This window comes from Cetorhinus maximus, chromosome 22, assembly GCF_964194155.1.
Source record: "Cetorhinus maximus chromosome 22, sCetMax3.hap1.1, whole genome shotgun sequence".
Taxonomy (NCBI): Eukaryota; Metazoa; Chordata; class Chondrichthyes; order Lamniformes; family Cetorhinidae; genus Cetorhinus; species Cetorhinus maximus.
This window is the reverse complement of record NC_135900.1, coordinates 59,982,873-60,004,914: the sequence shown is the minus strand read 5'-3', so window position 1 is coordinate 60,004,914 and position 22,042 is coordinate 59,982,873. Positions and strand designations below refer to the sequence as shown.

General features: G+C 44.5%; 1 protein-coding gene across 1 annotated transcript in view; it reads left to right on the top strand.

Moving 5' to 3' along the window:
• The window catches only part of LOC144696734 (metabotropic glutamate receptor 8), a 429,432-nt gene extending 407,776 nt beyond the window's left edge, over positions 1-21,656 (top strand). The window contains exon 10 of the mRNA XM_078568398.1: positions 21,126-21,656. Within this exon, the coding sequence (XP_078424524.1) occupies positions 21,126-21,175 (50 nt within the window). The 3' untranslated portion in view covers positions 21,176-21,656. The remainder of the gene's footprint in view (positions 1-21,125) is intronic.
• The last annotated feature ends 386 nt before the right edge of the window (positions 21,657-22,042 follow it).

Below are 22,042 nucleotides of genomic sequence, written 5' to 3'. Positions count from 1 at the left end.
ATATGGAACTTGGAAGTGATGATGTTTCCATGCACCTGCTGCTCATGTCCTTCTGAGTGATGGAGGTTGCAGATCTAAGAACATAAGATCATAAGAAATAGGAGCAGGAGTAGGACACTCAGCCCCTCGAGCCTGCTCCACCATTCAATAAGATCATGGCTGATCTGACAATGACCTCAACTCCACTTTGCTGCCTGCCCTCACCAGCCCTCCCATAACTCTTGACTCCCTTGTAGATCAAAAATCTAACTGAGGTCATTGAATATATTCAATGACCTAGCCTCCACTGCTCTCTTGAGCAGAGAATGACAAAGATAAGCGACCTTCTGGGAGAAGAAATCCTTCCTCGCCTCCATCTTAAATGGGAGACCCCTTATTCTGTAACTGTGCCCCCTAGTTCTGGAGTCCCCCACAAGGGAAAGCATCCTCTCAGCAGCATCTACCGTCAGAGCCTTAAAACAGACAAAACCTGCTCAACCTTTCCTCATAAGACAAACTGTTCATCCCAGGAATCAACCTAGTGAGCCATCTCTGAATGGCTTCCAATGCAAGTATATCCGTCCTTCCATAAGGAGACAAAAGCGGTATACAGTACTCTAGATGTGGTCTCGCCAATCGCCAATGCTCTGTATAGTTGTAGCAAGACTTCCCTACTTTTACACTCCACCCCCTTGTAATAAGGGCCAGCAGTCTATTTGCCCTCCTAATTACTTGCTGTACCTGCATTATAACTTCTTGTGGTTCATGTGCAAGGACACCCAGATCCCTCTGTACTGCAGCGTTCTGTAGTCTCTCTCCATTTAAATAACATTTTACATTTTGATTCCTCCTATGCAAGTGGATAACCTCGCATTTTTCCACATTATGGATGGAATTTTATGGTCCCCCCTGGTGCGGATGCTCATACAATGCAGTGCATGGCCTGACCCCCGCGTACTCGCCTTCCCCAAACTGTCTCCCATTTTACGGTGGGGGGGAGGCAGGCGAGGGAGGCATCAGGTGCCCCCCGCCTGGGCTTATTGAGGCCCTTATGTGGCCAATTAATGGCCATTTAAGTGCTTCATCCCTCCCCTGCCACCATATTACCGGCGGTAGGGGAAGGCTCATGCCAGGTGGGCAGGTTGGCAGCTTTTACTGGGCAAGCTGTTATTGTGCAGGAGGTGGGGGGGAACCTCCTTTGGGATCCCTTGTGCCCATCAGAGGGACCACCCCCGAGAAGAACATACTCCCCCTTTAACCCTTCCCCCCAGGCCTCTCAAACTCAGCTCCCCACACCACTTAGCCCCCTCGCTGCGGCCTCCCAGCCAGGCCCTTCTGATATGATGGACTCACCTGAAGCCCGGCTTCCATAACATCCTCTTCTTTGGGGACTGCCTGTACTTCCAGCAGTGGCCACAACTCAAACCTGGCACTGCTAGGACTACAGAGCAGCTGGCCAATCAGATTGGCTATTAACCAAGTAACGCAACCAAAAACCTTTATGTTATGCCACACTCTCAGCAGCTATGTAGCCTTGTAGATAAAGTTCTAAACTCCTCCCTTTCTCCCTACCACACCAGGGTGAGTCTTCCAGTGTCCATTTAAAAGTCCTTCACTCAATCTGCTGAGTACTATCAAACAGACTTCCAGCAGCAAGGCATTCTCTGGCAACTCCTTGGTCTTTAAATCTCATCTCTTCCAACAGGGAATCCATTCTCCTGAGAATTCTGCTTGGTGGATAACCCAAAACACAGTCTTTCCCTCTGCTTGGCACAACAGCAGCTGTTTTGGTCTTCCTCGCAAGGTCTCTCTGTCTTTCTGAATTTGGAGTCTATGTCCAGCAGGACCAGCTGCACCTCTTTTGTGTCAAGGTCTGAAACTGGCACTTGAGTTTCTATTTCTGAATTTTGACCTAGGCCTGAGCTGTCCCCATGACAACCAAATCGCTTGGGCTTGTCTCCGGGCAGAGTTCAGTATGATTTCCATCCCCCGTTCCAGGGCAGTCTGTTTCTTTTAATTTATAGTAAAACAGTTTAAAACATAACTTTTTTATTAAGTCTGTAATTAATAACACATAGATTGTAAATATTTCAAGCCCCAACACTAACCCCTGTGGCCATCAGACCATAAGACGTAGGAGCAGATTAGGCCATTCAGCCCATCGAGCCTGTTCCACCATTTAATGAGATCATGGCTGATCAGATAATCATCAATCCCACTTTGCTGCCTTTTCCCCATACCCCTTGATTCCCTTACTGATTGATTTGTCTATCTCAGCCTTGAATATACTTAACGACCCAGTCTCTACAGTCCTCTGCGGTAAAGAATTCCACAGATTAACAACCCTCTGAGAGAAGAAATTCCTCCCCATCTCTGTTTTAATCGGGCGCCCCCTTAGTCTGAGATTATGCCCTCTGGTCCTAGACTCTCCTGCAATAGAATCAACCTCTCAACATCTACCCTGTCAAGCCCCCTGAGAATCTTACATGTTTCAATTAGGCCACCTCTCATTCTTCTAAACTCCAATAAGTACAGAACTAACCTACTCAACCTCTCCTTAAAGAAAATCCCTCCATATCCAGAATCAACCTAGTGAACCTTCTCTGGACTGTCTCCAATGGCAGCATATCTTTCCTTAGATAAGGGGACCAAAACTCTTCACAGTATTCTAGGTGTGGTCTAACTAGTGCCTTGTATAGTTTTAGCAAGACTTCCCTATTTTTATACTCCATTCCCTTTGAAATAAAGGCCAACATTCCATTTGCCTTCCCTGTTACCTGTTGACCTTGTATGTTAGCTTTTTGGGATTCATGCACAAGGGCTCCCAAATCCCTCTGTGCTGCAACCTTCTGCAGTCTTTCTCCATTTAAATAACATTCAGCTCCACTATTCTTCCTGCCAAAGTGCATACACCTCACATTTTCCCAAATTATATTCACTTTTTTGCCCACTCACTTAACCTGTCTATATGCCTCTGTAGACTCCTTGTGTCCTCCTCACCGCTTACCTTCACACCTATTTTTGTATCATCTGCAAATTTGGTGATAGTACATTCACTTCCCTCATCTAAGCCATTAATATATATTGTAAATAATTGAGGCCCCAGCACTGACCCCTGTGGCACTCCGCTAGTTACAGGTTGCCATCCTGAAAATGCCCCCCTTATCCCAACTCTCTGTCTTCTATTAGTTAGCCAATCCTCTATCCATGCCACTATACTACCCCCAACATCTTATGTGCGGTACCTTATCGAACGTCTTTTGGAAATCCAAATATATTACATCTACTGGTTCCCCTTTATCTATCCTGCTAGTTACCTCCTCAAAGAGTTCTAATAATTTGTCAGGCATGATTTCCCCTTCATGAAGCCATGCTGACTCTGATTGATTAGATTATGTAATTCTAAATGCTCTGCTATTACATCCTTTATAATAGACTCTAACATTTTCTCAATAATAGAAGTTAAGATAACTGGCCTATAGTTACCTGTTTTTTGTCTCCCTCCCTTTTTGAACTAGGTTGTTATATTGGCAGTTTTCCAATCCTCTGTGACTTTTCCAGAATCGAAGGGTTCATGGAAGATTACTACGAGAGCATCCACTATCTCTGTAGCTACTTCCTTTAATATCTTAGGATGCAACCCATCAGGTCCAGGGGACTTACCAGCCTTTAGCCCCATTAGTTTCCCTAGTACTTTTTCTCGTGATAATTATTGTATTTATTTCCTCCCCCGCCCCCCCCCCCCCCCCCACCCCGCCCCACTTTTGCCACTTGATTATTTAGTATTGGAATGCTATCAGTGTCTTCTACTGTGAAGACTGAAACAAAGTATTTACATTCTACTAGTTACAGTTTTCCAACTTGAAGGTGAACCACTTATCCTGACTCTCTGTTTCCTGTTAGTTATCCAATCCTCTGTCCATGCGAAGATATTACCCCTGACATCATGAGGTCTTATCTTATGTAGTAATCTTTCATGTGGTATCTTATTAAATGCCTTTTGGAAATTCAAATATTCTACATCAATTGGTTCTTCTTTATCCATCCTGCTTGTTACATCCTTAAAAGAACTCTTAAGTTGGACAAATACGATTTCCCTTTCATAAAATCATGTTGACTCTGCCTGATTTGTATTATGATTTTCTAATTGTCCTGCTCCTACTTCTTTAATAATGGATTCCAGCATTTTCCCGATGACAGATGTTAGGTTAACTGATCCATAGTTTCCTGCTTTCTGTCTCTCTCCTGTCTTGAATAGCGGCATTATATTTGCAGTTTTCCGATCTGCTGGGACCTTTCCAGAATCAAGGGAATTTTGGAAGATTACAACCAATGCACCCACTATTTCTGCAGCCACTCCTTTTAAGACCCTAGGATGCAAGTCATCAGGTCAGGGGATTGTCAGCCTTTAGTCCCATTAGTTTTCCTAGTACTTTTTTTCTCCAGTGATAGTGATTGTTTTAAATATCCCTCTTCCTCTTGTCCTTTGATTTTCTACTATTGTTGGGATAGTGTCTTCTACTGTGAAGACTTTTACAAAATACTTGTTCCCATTATTAATTCCTTTCTTTCTTCCTTTCTTAATATTAGTATTAAATCCCATCCTCTAAGGGACCAACATTTACTTTAACTACTCTCTTCCTTTTGTACACTTGTAGAAGCTCTTACTGTCTGATTTTATATTCCCTGCTAGTTTACTCTCATGTCCTAATTTCTCCCTTTTTTGGTCATCCTTTGCTGGTTTGTAAAATTATCCCATTCTCCTGGCCTATCACTAATTTTCGCAATGTTGCACACCTTTTCTTTCAATTTTATACCATCCTTAACTTAGTTAGTTAGCCACATATGGTTCATCCTTCTCATGGAGGCTTTAATTCTAAATGGAATATATCTTGTTGAGTTTAAGAAATATTTCCTTAAATTCTGCCACTGCGTAGCTACTATCTTGCATCTTTATCTATTTTCCCAGAAAACTTTAGCCAACTATGTCTTCATACCTTTGTAATTGTGTTTAAGTTTAAGACATTAGTTTCAGATCCAGGTTTCTCACCCTCAAACTGCATGTGAAATTTCACATGTTATGATCACTCTTCCCTAGAGGATCCTTTAAGTGAGAGCATTAATTAATAATATCTCACTACCCATTACCAGGTCTAAAATAGCATGTTTCCTGGTTGGTTCCACAATGTATTGTTCTAAGAAACTGTCCTGAATATACTCTGTGACTCATTCACAAGGATACCCTTGCCAATTTGATTTTTCCAATCTATATAAAGCTTAAAATCACCTACGGTTATGGCAGTATCTTTCTTACATGCCCCTGTTATGTCCTGATTTATACTCTGGCTGGGGTTTACAGGCCCCGTTGGCATCAGGCATCATGTCAGGCGGTGTGTGGGGAATAATATGGCGAGAAGGACAAAAATTAGTCTCACACTGTCATGAAAGCACAACGGGATCATTCGATGGTGCCCACCATGCGGAACGTGAATCCTCCTGGAGGCTGGCGGGAACCCGCTTTGCATCCCGCTAAAGGGATGCAAGGCAAGGCCCAACCGGAATCGTCCCCTTATGCCAGATTTACCGTTGTGCCGGTGGGAAAACACACTGGCCCAGAACATGTCAGGACAAGTGTGACATGCTGAAGTCAGGACTTACTGTTAGGGCCTTGCTCAGATCATGGACATCCGAGGAGCAGAAGATGCTGGAGCCATACAGCTACTGGACCTTGGAGGAACACATGCATCGCATACTGGGTGGATTCTCATGGACATCGCTGTGCCGTGAAGCAGCTCATGGAAGGTGGAAGGTCTCCGTTGATGTTTCGGGTCTGCTTCGGAACATCATGGTCTTGGCCATGGGCTGCTACGGATGATCAGCGAGGGGGATGGAGGAAGGTCCAATGAGAGGGAGAGGAAGGTGTATCAAGGGTAGTGGGAGAGGAAGGTATACTGGGGGGGGGGGGGTGAGGTTGGGGGTGGCCAAAAGTGTCAGGGGGGTTGGGAGGGGGGGACAAAGGTGTTGGAGGGGAGTGAGGTTGGGAGGGGGGAGGAGGGATTACAGGGGGAGAAGGGTGTAAAGGAAGGAGTTCGGAGGAGGGAAGGAGTCCAGGGGGAGGAAGATGTCTGGGGGAGGAAGGTATCTGGGAGAGGAGGGAGTTCGGAAGGAGGAAGGATTTCAGGGGAGGAGGGAGTAAGGGCAGAGGAGGGAGTAAGGGGCGGGGGATGTCCAGATGATTGAGCAAGAGAGGGGCCTGTGGAGTCAATGACTGCCTCCAGGGGAGTGAACTGAAGGTGGGCGTGGTAGGAAGGAGGAGGGAATGGTGAATATGAGAGGGGGCAGAGGGTGAAGGTGCATTGGTAGCAGTAGAAGGGACAGCGACGGTGGTTGGTGGGGATTAGGGGGCAGACACAGACCTTGGGAAGGAGAAGGTCAGGGAGATCAATGTGGATGGGAGTAGGATTCCTAGGACAGGCTGGACATCTGGAAAGACAAGGGTTTGGGTTGGTAGGTGATGGTGGGGAAGTGGAAAGCGATGCCGGGGGGGTCGACAATGATGGGGGAAAGGACCTGGAGGAGGGGGGAGAACAGGGGAGCTGAACAAAAATCTGACTACGACTATCGTTGTCAAAATCGAAAGTAAGCGGAGCAGGCATAGGTGCTGCATGGGAGTACAATCAGTGGGTGGGCGGAGATGCAGATCAGCTCAGATGGTCAGCTGAAAGAGAACCCCAGCAGTCAGCGTTGAAAATGCTCAGGACAGTAAGATGAGTGTGATGGATCAAGGCTCTGCATGCTTGGGAGAGTGCTTGCATGAGACTCTGAAAAGCCCTGCTGCGCCATCCGTATTTCGCCATCCAGTATCACTCATGGTCCGGCTGCGTGCAGCTGAACTGCTAGTGGAGGGGGGTGGGGGGGATGTAGTGGGAGGACTCACGAAGCCTGTCAATGAAGCTGAAAGACAACATCACGCATTATTCAGTGAAAATGAATATATTTTCAGATTATAAAATGACAAAATGCATTCACCCATGCAACCACTTCTTATCGGTATTTCTTAACTTTTCTAGATCTACCACTTTTTCTAGGTGCTGCCCTGACATCTGCGACAGGGGTGGAGACAGCCTGTGCAATGGTTGGTCCTGTTGTCTTTGATGACTTTGGCATGCATCCCCTGGAGAGCTGAGGCCTTGAGGGCCCTGGCTTGCTTTGGCTGTCCTCCTGTGAGCTAGCTGATCCCTCTGCAGTGACAGAGGACAAGATTGAGGGGGTCCCAGGCAAAGGGGACTTGGAGGGAACAGACAGCTTCTGGGATTCCTGAGTGGATGACACAGGGGTGTCCAGCTGCCTCTTCTCCTCCCTTCGGGTGCCCGAGGGCCCTGGCCTGACTCCTTGAGGGGAAGGACTACCTGGAGGGATGTCGAGTTGCCCCATTTCCCTCTGTATTGCCACTGCAGGAACTCACCCAAGGCTACTATGATGGAATGCAAGTCTGCACACATCTCTGCGTTCTGCTGGGCTAGGGTCTCCATGGCATCTGCCATCATTCCCATGGAGACCTCCAGACCACACATGTGGGCATCACTTCAGCAAAGAGCAGGCGGACGCACTCCTCTGACTTGCATTGCTCTCTGTTGAGGGCTTCCAGTAGCTCTGCATGATGTTCCCCTGCCTTCTGCTGACACTCCAGGATGAGTTAGAAGGCTAGTGATTACTGATGTTATTTGGCACTTAATAAGAAAATCATGATTTCCAATATCTCTGACTTGACTGCCTTACAAAATGTACTTAATATTTAAACTTCATTTTAACATGGGGTTAAAATATCATTTACATCAAAATGAAACCATTGGATTGGCCTTGGTCATTAGCCAGAGACTGGTTAAAATGTGAAACTTGCTAACCCATGGAGTAGTTGAAGCAAATGGAAGATAGAGAAGTACATGCAGGAATAGAATAGACAATATGCTGACAGGGTTAGGTGATGTGGAGAGGGAGGAAGATCATGTGGAACATCATTACGGAATAGACCAGTTGGGCCAAATGACCTGTTTCTTTGTAGTAAGTCTATGTAATTCAATACAAGTCAGTTGTTACATTCATTGAACGATGTTTAGATGTACTGAGCTCATGAGCTGTAAGCTTGAATATATCTTGTTGTGAAGTGGCCGCACACAGGCTGAAGTTGTGTTTGTCCAGTGAAGTTGTGTTTCAAGGACAATTTGAGGCAGTATGTTCTCTGAATTGCCCTCTCTGACTTATTGGATGTTTTGTGAAACGCTGTCATTGATATGATGTCTCATCTCATTTCAGTTTGTACCATTGCGGGGATTTTAATGTGGTGACACACTGGGGAGAGTGGGGAGTCCAGTAACGTGCAGGGAACCCAGAAGTTGCTGCAGTGCCTCTGTCAGTAGCTTTCAACCCCTTCAGTGTATTTACATTTGACTCCTGGGTTCCCTGATCAATTAGCATGAGCAGGTGTGAAGACCAGGTTCCAGCTCAGATACACACACCTCAGTGAGACAAGTAAGACAAGCAAAAACAGAAAATGCTGGAAAAACTCAGCAGGTCTAACAGCACCTGTGGAGAGAAAAAAAAGAGTTAACGTTTCGAGTCCGTCTGACTCTTGAGTCACAAGGACTCGAAACGTTAACTCTGTCTTCCTCTCCACGGATGTTGTCAGACCTGCTGAGTTTTTCCAGCATTTTCTGTTTTTGTTTCAGGCTTCCAGCATCCGCAGTATTTTGCTTTCATTTAAGTAAGACAAGCAGTTGGGTTTTCACCTGGTGTCTCACATATCACAAGTGAGCAAGAGCAGTCAGTAGAGACAGCAGTGGGGAGTCCCCACAGAGTGCAGCGAATGCTCCAAGCTATGCTCAGCTGGCCACAAATGCTGAGCCTTAGGAGCTGTTGACAAAGAGGATAACTCTGGATCAGCAGCAACAAATGTGAGAGGGACTGGCAGCCTTTCCAGGGGCACAGCGCATGTTTGGAGAGAGATTGCTGTCTTTGTTCGTGGAAAGAGTGGCCACCTGGATGGAGCCTCAAACACAGCATGCTGGCCCTCACTCAGAATGCCACCTTCATTAGGACTGATCAAAACCTTGCCTTGGCCCTTCAGCATCCCATTGAACTGCAAAGTGCTCTCCAGCTCATTGCTAACAGGGAATTGCGGGTGGACTGTGAGAGGGAAGCTGCAGAAAGGGGGCATGGAAATGGGGACAGGAAATGGGGACACTGCTCAAAGTGCTGCCACTTCTCACCTGGTGCCTCCCTCCCCATGTCACTCCCCCATGCGCTACCTTGAGCCCCAATGACAGAGCCTGCTCCTGTACAGGTACAGGTGGTGCAGTGTTTGACAGGGCCCTCACTGGCTCAGAGGACGTCAGCCCAAGAGCATCTCAGCAGTCAGAGCAGGAATGTGAGCAGCCTGGATCTCCCTCTGCTGAAGTCACAGGAGTAGCACCGTGTAGGAGTAACAGAAAAAAGATTTGTAATGGCATCAGGGCATGTGTAACATAATGTTAGATTCCAAAGGGCTGAATTTTACGCTGATCGGGCGGGCGCATGCCCGACCCAACAGGGTATGAAATCGTGCGAGGTGATGTTGGACGAGCGTCCCAACATCCTCCCACGCTCGCATGATATTTTGGTCGGCGGGCTTGCTCAAAAGTCGGAAACACGCCATCGGACAATTAAGAAGGCAGTTAAGCACATTAATGGTGCAATTGTCTCATTTTACGTAGCCTGTCCAACCTTGCGGTAGGTGGATGGGTGAATCGGCCAGGTGGCCTTGGCATTTTTCAATAAACCTCATCCATGGGTGGGATGAGATTTCTGTGATGAAATAAAATATAAATAATTTCTGTGGACGGCATTTTCAGCAACTAAGTTTTCAGGTGACCGATTATGATGCTTGGACACTTTTTTTCAGCTTTTGAAACCTTTATTTTTGCTGTTTCAGGCCTTCAGCTCCCTGAGGCAGCTCTCTGCCTTCAGGGAGCTCTCCGTCAGCGATGGCCCACGCCCACATTGACATCATCGCCCCTCTTCCCACCCCCACCTCGGCGGCGCTGAGCTTTTCAAGGCGTGTTTCACGCTGGTTGGCTATTAATTGGCCAGCCAGCGTGAAATCATGCTCGGGAGCCAATCACGGTTGGCCGTCTGTTCCCTGACTGATCCCTGGCCCACCGATCACGCCCACCCCCCGAGCTGAAAATTCAGGCCTAAGTTTCTGTTCAATTTTTAAGTCACATTAAACATATTTGATTGCATCACTCTTCTGTCTTGCCCATTTTTGCCTGCTGCTTGGTAAGTGACCTTTTCACTTGTGATGGATGAGAAGACAAGACTTGAAGCTGAGCAATGGGTGGCTGTGGAAAGGATGCTGCGATTGCAGGGCTGTTTTATTTTGGGTAAAGGGGTGCCAATGGATTTTTAGCATGTGGGGGTGGGTGCACTAATTAAATCATGCCATTGTGACGGCATTCCTGGCAGCAATGTATGCCACTGCTGGCATCATGACAACTTTGCATTCCTCGTCTTCTGCCCCTTGTTTTTCCGTCTTCACCTCCTCCTCCCCCTGATCCTCCGAAGTGATGATGTCCTCAGCACCTTGCTCCCCCTGCAGCTCCAAACCTCACTGCTGGGCTGTGTCATACAGAGCAACACAATCATTCTCAGGGCCCTAGCTGGTGCATACTGAAGGGCACCTTCAGATCTGACCAAGGGCCTGAAGTGCATCGTCAGCATCCTGATTGCCTGCTTAGTTACACATTTTGCTATCATACTGCTTGGATTGTACTGCTCCTGGACCTCGTTGCTTGGGGTCCTCATTCTCCTTGACTGTCATCAGCTATGTTTTAAGTGAATAGCCCTTGTCCCCAAGTAGCCAAGGGGCAAACCTTTACTGAGGTATGAAAAGTTCAGGGAGGGTGGACTGGCGCAGGACGGAAGCATCATGGCAGCTCCTTGGGAATTTTGCACAGATCTACACAGTAATCTTTCTGTGGTTGCACCAAGCTATACACTGATGGAGTTGCAGCCCACAGAGCTCATGAACACTCCTGGTGACCTGGGGCTGCCATGACTACCACATGTGTACAGTCGATGATGCTCTATACCTTTGGGAAGACAGAGAGAGCTACAAACCACATTCTAACTGGCATCGTTGGTGCAAAGGGCACATAATTGCCAGAACTGGCAAACATGGCATTGGTCACCTGTGTGATGCATTTGTGGGTGGCCGGCTGTGTTATTCTCTAAATCTCTCCTGCAGTTGAGGGAAGTAGTCACTTTGACAGTCACTAGTAAACTGTGGCCATCAGGTTCACTTGGCAGAGGCCTTGCTGCAAATGTCTGCCATCGCCTTACAAGGTACTAATTTGTAGCTTAACTGACAAGGGAGTCAAAAGGTATAGGAAGTAGACAGGAAAGTAGAGGCCACAATCAGATCAGCCATAGTCAAGTGGCCGAATGGCCTACTCCTGCCCGCAATTCGTATATTCATATGTACTCTGAGTCTTCTGAGGCACTGCTATTCTGACGTGCCTAGGAAGCTGATCTTCTGCATATAAATTCTATGTTATGGGTACCATCTCTTCTGAACTGCCCCTCTAGGTTCATCCCCTCTCTCCTACGGGGTGATGGGCCTGGAAGGAGAAGGCTGCAGCATCTCCTGGAGATTCTGATGGTACTGCTCCTGCTGCTGGTTCCCATGTTGCTGGTGTTACTGCCCTACTGCTTCTAACCATCTTCTTAAACTCCTCTTCCCTGTCCTCTTCACCCTCACCACCATTAACATGTGCAAAAAGCTCAGGGACTTCTTTGTCACTAAGATTGAGACAATCCGATCAGACTCCTCTGCCACATTCCTCCCTTCCACGAGCCCACCTGGCCAAGCTTCCTTTAATGCTCCCCCAGCCCTAGCCCTGAACTTGCCTCTTTCTCTCCTATCGACCTTCATCTTGTCCATGAGACCCACCTTCTGTTTCCTAGATCTTATTCCCACTAAACCACTGATCTCCCAGCTTCTCCCATGTTCACCCTGCTGGCCCCCATCTTAGCTGATATTTTAAATGGTTTTCTCTCTTCAGGTGTTGTCCTTCTCTCATTTAAATCTACTGTCTTCATCCTGCTCCTCAAAAAAACAACTCTAGACCCCACTATCCTTGCAAACCACCATCTTATCTCCAACCTTCCTTTCCTCTCCAAAGTCCTTGAATGTGTTGTTGTATCCCAAATCTATTCCCACCTTTCCTGGATCTCCATGTTTGAATCCCTCCAATCAGGTTTCTGTCCCTCTCACGGTACCAAAACAGCTATTACCAGAGTCACAAACGACATCCAATGTGACTGTGACAAAGGTAAACTATCCCTCCTCATCCTTCTCGACCTGTCTGCAGCCTTTGACACAGTTGACCACACCATCGTCCTCCAATGGCTTTCCCCTGTCGTTTAACTATGGGACAGTTCTCTGCTGGCTCCATTCTTATCTTTCTAATCATAGTCAGAGAAACACTTGCAATGGTTTCTCTCCCTGTTCCCACACAGTTACCTCTGATGTTCTCCAAGGATCTATCCTTGGCCCTCTCCTTTCTCTTATCTACATGTTGTCCCGCGTCAACTTCACATGTACACTGACAACACCCAGCTCTACCTTGCCTCAATTCTTCCTCTGTTGCTAACTTATCAGGCTGCTTATGTGACATCCAGCATGGGATGAGCAGAAAGTTCCTCCAATTAAATATTGGGAAGACTGAACTCATTATTTTTGGTTCCTGCTCCAAACTCCATTCCTTAGCTGCCAACTCCATCCCTCTCCCTGGCAATAATTTGAGATTAAACCTATCTGTTCACAACCTTGGTGTCACATTTGACTGTGAGATGTGATTCCTACCTTACATTCATGCCTTCACTAAGACTCCCTATTTTCACCTCTGTAACAAAACCCAACTTCACTCCGTCTCATCTCATTTGCTGTTGAAATCCTCATTCACACTTTTGTTCTCTCTAGATTTGATTATTCCAGTCCCAGCAGATTGGACACCGCCATTCAAGAAAGAAGGGAGAGAGGAAACAGGGAACTACAGGCCAGTTAGTCTGACATCAGTCATCAGGAAAATGCTGGAATAGGACAGAGTGTTTGGAAAGGGCTAGGAATCTAACTTCAAGCACATCAGATAAAGGGACGACAATGAGAAAGGGGACAGGAAATACAGGACTGAAGGTGTTGTATCTGAATGCATGCAGTATACAAAATAAGGTAAATGAGCTTGTGGCGCAGATTGAAATTGGCAGGTATGATGTGGTGGGCATCACGGAGACATGGCTGCAAGGGGATCAGGACTGGGAGCTAAATATCCAAGGATATACATCCTATCGAAAAGATAGGCAAGTTGGCAGAGGGGGTGGGGTTGCTTTGTTAGTAAGAAATGAAATTAAATCGATAGCAAGAAATTATGTAGGGTCAGATGATGTAGAATCTGTGTGGGTAGAGTTGAGGAACTGCAAAGGTAAAAAAACCATAATGGGAATTATGTACAGGCCTCCGGACAGTAGTCAGGATGTGGGGCACAAGATACACCAGGAGATAGAAAAGGTGTGTAAAAAAGGCAAGGTTACAGTAATCATGGGGGATTTCAATATGCAGGTAGACTGGGAAAATCAGGTTGATAGTGGATCCCAAGAAAAGGAATTTGTGGAATGTCTACGAGATGGCTTTTTGGAGCAGCTTGTGGTGGAGCCCACTAGGGATTAGGCAATTCTAGATTTAGTGATGTGTAATGAGGCAGATTTGATAAGGGAGCTTAAGGTGAAGGAACCCTTAGGAGGAAGTGACCATAATATGATAGAATTTACCCTGCAATTTGAGAGGAAAAAGCTGGAATCAGATGTAATGGTATTACAGTTGAATAAAGGCAACTACAGAGGCATGAGGGAGGAGCTGGCCAGAATTGACTGGGAGATGAGCCTAGCAGGAAAGACAGTGGAACAGCAGTGGCAGGAGTTTCTGGGAGTAATTTAGGAGACACAGCAAAAATTCATCTCTAGGAAGAAGAAGCATACCAAAGGGAGGACGAGGCAACCATGGCTGACAAGGGAAGTCAGGGACAGCATAAAAGCTAAAGAGAAAGCATACAATGTGGCGAAGAACAGTGGGAAACCAGGGGATTGGGAAGCCTACAAAGACCAACAGAGGACAACTAAAAAAGAAATAAGGAGAAGGAAAATTAAATATGAGGGTAACTAGCCAGTAATATAAAAGAATATTGCAAGAGGTTTTTTTAGATATATAAAGGGTAAGAGAGAGGCAAAAGTGGACATTGGGCCGCTGGAAAATGACGCTGGAGAAGTAGTAGTGGGGAACAAAGAAATGGCGGAGGAACTGAATAGGTACTTTGTGTCAGTCTTCACAGTGGAAGACACGAGTGACATCCCCAAAGTTCAAGAGAGTCGGGGGGCAGAGGTGAGTATGGTGGCCATTTCCAAGGAGAAGGTGCTAAGAAAACTGAAAGGTCTGAAGGTGGATAAATCACCTGGACCAGATGGATTACACCCCAGAGTTCTGAAGGAGATAGCTGAAGAGGTAGTGGAGGCGTTAGTGGTATTCTTTCAGGAATCACTGGAGTCAGGGAGGGTCCCAGAGGACTGGAAAATCGCTAATGTAACTCCCCTGTTTAAGAAGGGAGTGAGGCAAAAGATGGGAAATTACACGCCGATCAGCCTGACCTCGGTCATTGGTAAGATTTTAGAGTCCATTATTAAGGATGAGATTTCAGAATACTTGGAAGTGCATGGTAAAATAGGGCAAAGTCAGCATGGTTTCATCAAGGGGAGGTCATGCCTGACAAATCTGTTAGAATTCTTTGAGGAGGTAACGAGTAGGTTAGACAAAGGAGAGCCAATGGATGTTATCTACTTGGACTTCCAGAAGGCCTTTGACAAGGTGCCTCACAGGAGGCTGCTCAGTAAGATAAGAGCCCATGGTGTTAGAGGCAAAGTACTAGCATTGATAGAAGATTGGCTGTCTGGCAGGAGGCAGAGAGTGGGGATAAGGGTGTCCTTCTCAGGATGGTGGCCGGTGACTAGTGGAGTTCCGCAGGGGTCAGTGTTGGGACCACAACTTTTCACTTTATACATTAATGATCTAGATGAAGGAACTGAGGGCATCCTGGCTAAGTTTGCAGATGATACAAAGATAGGTGGAGAGACAGGTAGTATTGAGGAGGCGGGGAGGCTGCAGAAAGATTTGGACAGGTTAGGAGAATGGGCAAAGAAGTGGCAGATGGAATACAACGTGGGGAAGTGTGAGGTCATGCACTTTGGTAGGAAGAATAGAGGCATAGACTATTTTCTAAATGGGGAGAGAATTCAGAATTCTGGAGTGCAAAGGGACTTGGGAGTCCTAGTCCAGGATTCTCTTAAGGTTAACTTGCAGGTTGAGTCGGTAGTTAGGAAGGCAAATGCAATGTTGGCATTTATTTCGAGAGGACTAGAATATAAAAGCAGGGATGTGCTGCTGAGGCTTTATAAGGCTCTGGTCAGACCACATCTAGAATATTGTGAGCAATTTTCGGCCCCGTATCTCAGGAGGGATGTGCTGGCCCTGGAGAGGGTCCAGAGGAGGTTCACGAGAATGATCCCAGGAATGAAAGGCTTAACATATGAGGAACGTTTGAGGACTCTGGGTCTATACTCGATGGAGTTTAGAAGGATGAGGGGGGATCTGATTGAAACTTACAGAATACTGAAAGGCCTGGATAGAGTGGACGTGGGGAAGATGTTTCCATTAGTAGGAGAGACTAGGACCCGAGGGCACAGCCTCAGAGTAAAGGGAAGACCTTTTGGAACAGAGATGAGGAGAAACTTCTTTAGCCAGAGAGTGGTGAATCTATGGAATTCATTGCCACAGAAGGCTGTGGAGGCCAGGTCATTGAGTGTATTTAAGACCGAGATAGATAGGTTCTTGATTGGTAAGGGGATCAAAGGTTACGGGGAGAAGGTGGGAGAATGGGGTTGAGAAACTTATCAGCCATGATTGAATGGCAGAACAGACTCGATGGGCCGAATGGTCTAATTTCTGCTCCTATGTCTTATGGTCTTATGGTCTAATCTATTATTAAGGAAGTCTTAACAATGCACTTAGAAAATCATGGATGATCAGACAAAGTTAATATGGTTTTACGAAAGGGAAATCGCATTTGACAAACTTATTAGAGCTTTTTGAGGGTGTAGCTAGTAAGGTAGATGAAGGGGAACCGGTGGATTTAGTCTGGATTTCCAAAAAGGTATTTGATAAGGTGCCACACAGCAGCTTAATAGGCAAGTTAAGGGCTCATGGAGTTGGGAGTAATATATTAGCATGGATAGAGGATTGGTTAACATACAGGAAGCAAAGAGTAGAAATAACTAGGGCATTATCAAGCTGGCAGGCAGTCACTAGTGGAGTGCAACAAGGATCAGTGTTGGGGCCTCAGCTATTTACAATCCATATTAATGACTTAGACAAAGAGACAAAGTGTAATATTTCTAAGTTTGCTGGTGATACGAAGCTAGGTGGAAATGTAAGCTGTGAGGAGGACACAGAGGCTGCAAAGAGATAGCGACAGGTTAATTGAGTGGGCAAAAAGATGGCAGATGGAGTATAATGTGGAAAAGTGTGAGGTTATTCACTTTGGTTGTAAGAATAGAAAAGCAGAATATTTTATAGAAGGTGAAAATTTTAAATGTTGATGTTCAGAGACTGGGATGTGCTCATAAAAGGAATGCAAAAAGTTAGCATAAAGGTGCAACAAGCAATTAGGAAAGCAAATGGCATGTTGGCCTTTATTGTAAGGGATTGGAGTACAGGAGTAAAGAAGTCTTGATACAATTGTATGGGACTTTAGTGAGACCTCACTTGGAATACTGTGTGTAGTTTTGGTCTCCATAGGAAGGATATGCTTGCATTGGAGATGGTACATTGAAGGCTCACTAGATTGGTCTCTGGGATGAGAGAATTGTCCTCTGACGAGGAGCTGAGTAAATTGGGCCTGTGTTCTCTGGAGTTTTGAAGAATAGGAATTGATCACATTGAAGCTTACAAGATTCTGGAGGAGCTTTCCAGGGTAGACACTGCTGGGGAATCTAGAACACAGGGGCACAGTGTCAAGATAAGGGGTTGATTATTTTAGAACTGAGGCGTGGAGTAATTTATTCATTCAAAGGATTGTGTATCCTTGGAATTCTCTACCCTCAGAGGATTGTGGATGCTCCTTTGTTAGCAATGTTTAAGGATGGTATAGACAGAGTTTGGGTCTCTCAGGGAATCAAGGGATATGGGGAGTGGGCTGGAAAGTGGAGTTGAAGCTCAAGATTGACCAGGATCATATTGAATGGCAGAGCAGGCTCGATGGATCGCAAGGTCTATGCCTGCTCCTATCTCTTGTGTTTTTGCTCCACCAGTGCCTTCAAGTGCCTAGTCTTCAAGCCATGGAATACCCTCTCTACGCCTCTCCTCCTCTTCACCTCATTTTCTTTCTTTAAGACACTTCTTAAAAACCCAACCTCTTTTACCAAGCTTTTGGTTATCTGATCTAATATCTCCTGATGTGGCTCAGTGCCAGACTTTGTTTTATAATGTTCCTGTGAAGTGCCTTGGGACATTTCATTACATTAAAGGCACTATGTAAGAATAAGTTGTCATTGTTGCTGCTCATCTTTGTCTTCATCTGAAGTAAAGCAGCATAAATGGTACCATCCTGATGTGTGACAGGTGGAAAGTGGAGATCAGGCACGCAAACCTCCAATGTTGAGACAGTGACCTCTAAAGTAGTGGAAATCACCTCCAAAATAGTGAAAGCATACTCGCAGAACAAATACTGAGAAAGAAGCCTTTCATTCAGACAAAGGGAGCAGGTGTGAAGTTTCAGTACCTATGGGATTTTTTTGCTTGTCATTTCTTCAAGCTCTTCAATTGCTGCTGGGTTCTCACCTTGCTTTCACTGGCGTGTTCCAGGAAGCCTGGGAAAGCTGTGCACCCACAGTGAAAGTTGAAAACCGTGCCCTGTTAAAATAGCTGTTAACATCGCAACAGATTTAAGTAGGCAATCCTCTTCTTCTGACGTGATTTCTCACACACAGCTGAACATACTGCAGTTGAACGCACAAGTCGGTATGTTGGACCCAGCTTCCCAATGTGCTGTTAACTTTACTTCTAACTGTCTGCCCATTCCTAAATCCACTGGCTCTTTGAAGTTCAAATTCCCCCTCCACATTGTGCCTGAAAAATTTCCCAATTTCTTATCAGCAGTCATTTAGTGTTCTGCTTTAAACCGGTGTACCTAGTTTACATCAGTTATTAAGAAAATAAAGTTGGAGCTTAAATTAGGAGTGCACTTATTTATCACTAATGTTCAGTAAATTTTGCTATGAGAAATATGAAAGAATAAGAAAACAATTTCACCATGTGAAAGGTATGAGGGGTGAACCTATTGAAATATTTGGATGCTTCAGCAGCGATGCTGAGTTGTGTCATGTGGCTGATTGTTACAAGCAAACAGCACAATATACAAAATGTTCTAAGCCAATCGAGTTAAACGGATGACCTTACCTCTTAGTTAGGAGGTTGTGGATTCAAGTTGCACTCCAGAGGCTCAAGCCTGTGTTCATGCTGACAATCCAGTGCAGTACTGAGGGAGTGCTGCACTGTCGGAGGTGCTTGATGTCAGATGAGACGTTAAACTGAGACTCTGCCCTCTTAGGTGGACGTAAAGGATTCCTAGGCACTATTTCGCAGAAGAGCATGGGAGTTCACCCAGTGTCATGGCCAACATTTTTCCCTCAATTAACATCACTTCCATACTAAAAGCAGATTATCTTGTCATTATAACCTTACTACCACCCTTCCTGCCCTTCAAAAGAAGTATTTTATTAGCAGTAAAGCACTTTGAGAAATCCTGAGGTTGTGAAGGACCTTTCCTCCTTTTCTATGAAGTTTTAGTTGTAGAAATCCTCCCCATAATAGTTGCTATTTCCATTTAAGGTCTGGTTAGCTTTCAGAATAATAATATACCTAGGAAGCTGCAATTAAAAAATCCCTGCAATTTCATTCTGATACTTTGCTCCAGCAAAGAACTTTTATCCTACAAGATCTGCTTTTAGTTTTTACATTTGCATGAACTTGCACAGATAAAAGTGAGTGCTTGTAGCACAAGGGTGTGATAAAGCAATTTTAAATGACATTTTACAGAAATGAATGCCAGACCTCTAGTGAAAATGTGACCTCTGTGCTCAAGCAGAACTGTAATCTATTCCATTATGTTTGGAGCTATGTTTTAAGCAGTGACTGTGCATTGTGCAAAACAGATAGGGACTACAAACAATAGACTCCTTGATGAGCAATTAAATCCATTTATGTGTTTTATTGTCCCAGACAATAGTTCATTGAGCAGCAGAACCAGGATCTTTAATACTGCTTTATTTGTGTCTAATATTTGGTCACCAAATACAGCTTTTTGGATTTTCACTGGTATAATAATGCAAGACCTTAAAGGGACATTGTCCTTAGGACAAGTGCTTGGTTGGAGTGAGAAAAGCTATACACTACTTTGTTACAGTTACACTGTTTGAGTTTGTGAATTACATCACTGTGTTTGTGAATAAATAGAAAACAAGCTTGTTAACTTTGTTTCTTTTTTTGAAGATGTTGCTTTGTTAAATCAAGAATCAAGAAATCACTGAAAAAAGCTTATCTCCCAGGCACAGAGAAACATGCAGAAATTGAAGCTCCACTTAATGCCCCAAAATTAATTTTTCCAGGTGCTATCATTCTTCACTATTTTTATGCCAATCATAGAAAGTCTATGCAGTCTCCAAAAAGGCACAGTAATTGCACAAAAAAATCACCCTCTATCTAAAAGAGTTTCATAGCATATGTGAATTTACTAATTTTTAAACTGGCACAATAAACCGACATGGCAGCAGGTGTGTGGGAACACCACCATCTCCACATTCCCCTCAAAGTCACATACCATACTTACTTGGACATAAAGCGCCATTCCTTTAACTTCAATGGATCAATAATCTGGAACTCCTACCTTACAGCATTATTGGGAATACCTTCACTACAAGGGCTGCAGCAGTTCAAGAAGGTCCACCATCACTTTCTCAAGAACAACTAGAGCTGGACAATAGATTTTGTCAGCAATGCCCACATCTTGTGAATGAAAAAAAATAACATTTTTCAATAAATGCACCAAAAATATGGTAAACCTGCATTTAATAAGTTTGGATTTAATTCATAACTTTAAGTATTATTGAATACAGCACAAGGATTGAAGGTACTTTTAGACTGAGAGTCTAATTAGCATGTCTTTTTGAAGACCGCAAAGACTTTTTACAATCAGCGTAAAAATAGTGAACAATATCATTCTATCATTTTGACAGGTACATTGAATTGGGAATAAGAATTACATGTAGTGGTAGTCTGCCCAAAGGCCTCTGCTCATTTCTCCACTCCTTGCAGTCCTGCACTTATGCGAAATATGACTAGGAGATAAAAATACGAGGTGATTTCCCGTACTTGCCATTCTGATGTGTGCTTAAGTCCTTTTCATGAAGGATTCTTGCATAATTACTGATAAATAAAGAATTATACAGCACAGAAGGAGACCATTTGGCCCATCATGCCTAAGCTGGCTTTTAGAAAGAGCTATCCAATTAGTCCCACTCTAGCCCTTACTCTAGAAACTTATAATTTTTCCCCTTCAAGTATATATATCGGTTCTTTTTGAAAGTTACTATTGAATCTACTTGTACCACCATTTCAGGCAGTGAATTACATATCTTAACAACTTGTGCGAAAATAATTCTCCTCATCTCTGGTTTTTTTTGTTAACTGCCTTAAATTTATAACCGCTGGTTACTGATGTTGGATATTGGGCTGTAAACTTTGGTTTTCTGTCAGTGGAAACAGTTTATCTTTATTCTATCAAAGTCCTTCATAATTTTGAAGACCTCTATTAAATCCAGACTGGCCTCCCCCTGACCATAACCTTCGCTGCTTTGAGGAGAACAATCCCAGCTTCCCCAATCTCACCATATAACTGAAGTCTTCATCGCTAATGGTTGTTCAAATCAATCTTGTGAATCTCTCTTCACAGCTTCTTCTACCAAGACAACGTATATCAGCTACAGCAACCATGCAAACTGACCTGACTTTGAAAAACCTGAAGTAGTCTGAAGAGACTGCATGTATGAAAATGAACCATCGTGTCTCATCATTTGGAAAGCGCTCAGAATGTACTACCTGCTGTGAGGCTGAAGGAAGAGCAGCCTCCAGCTCAATCAGATGAGGTGTCCCCATGTGTATTCCAAGACACAGGTCTGGTGACAAGGAAAACCCAAACAGGTCATCACGTAATCGGCAGTTTTTTTGGCGAGGAATGTCGGCCAGAGTGAACCCATGCCTGTTGTTCTACTTGTAAGTCTTGTGATTGTGCAATTTTTCATTCTTGTTCAACTTAGTCTTGAAAGGCTTTCTCTGCCCTGCGTAATGCAAAAAAAAAAGGCTTGTTGTATGTACCAACTAGCTGAATTGCAACACTGCGTGGCACTTAAACAAATGCAAAGGTTGAAGCATGTCAAATTTTTATACAACGGATGTATTTGTAATAAAGGAATGTTTTACAAAATTCAGAGTTTTTTGGGTCGCAGGTTCAAGTGTAATCTAGTGTGAAATGACCAATGCCTGCTGGAAAAGATGGAAATAATTCACTTCTGTTTTATTTTATGACCTGATCAGCCAGAGCGAATGGACATTATCAACATGTACATTAGACTTGATTAAAGCCTATTATAAATGAAGTTAGGGATTTAGGATCAGGAGTAGGCTATTCAGCCCTTCGAGCCTGTTCACCATTCAGTTAGATCATTATTGATTTATGGTTTATGGTTTGAAAGATTTAGGACAGTACAAAGACTGTATAATATACATTTTCACATTTATTTTCGGTGTATTTACAAAAATCTGGTCTATCTACAAAGGGTTCTGGTTTAGTTGAAAGTTATTGAAAATGAC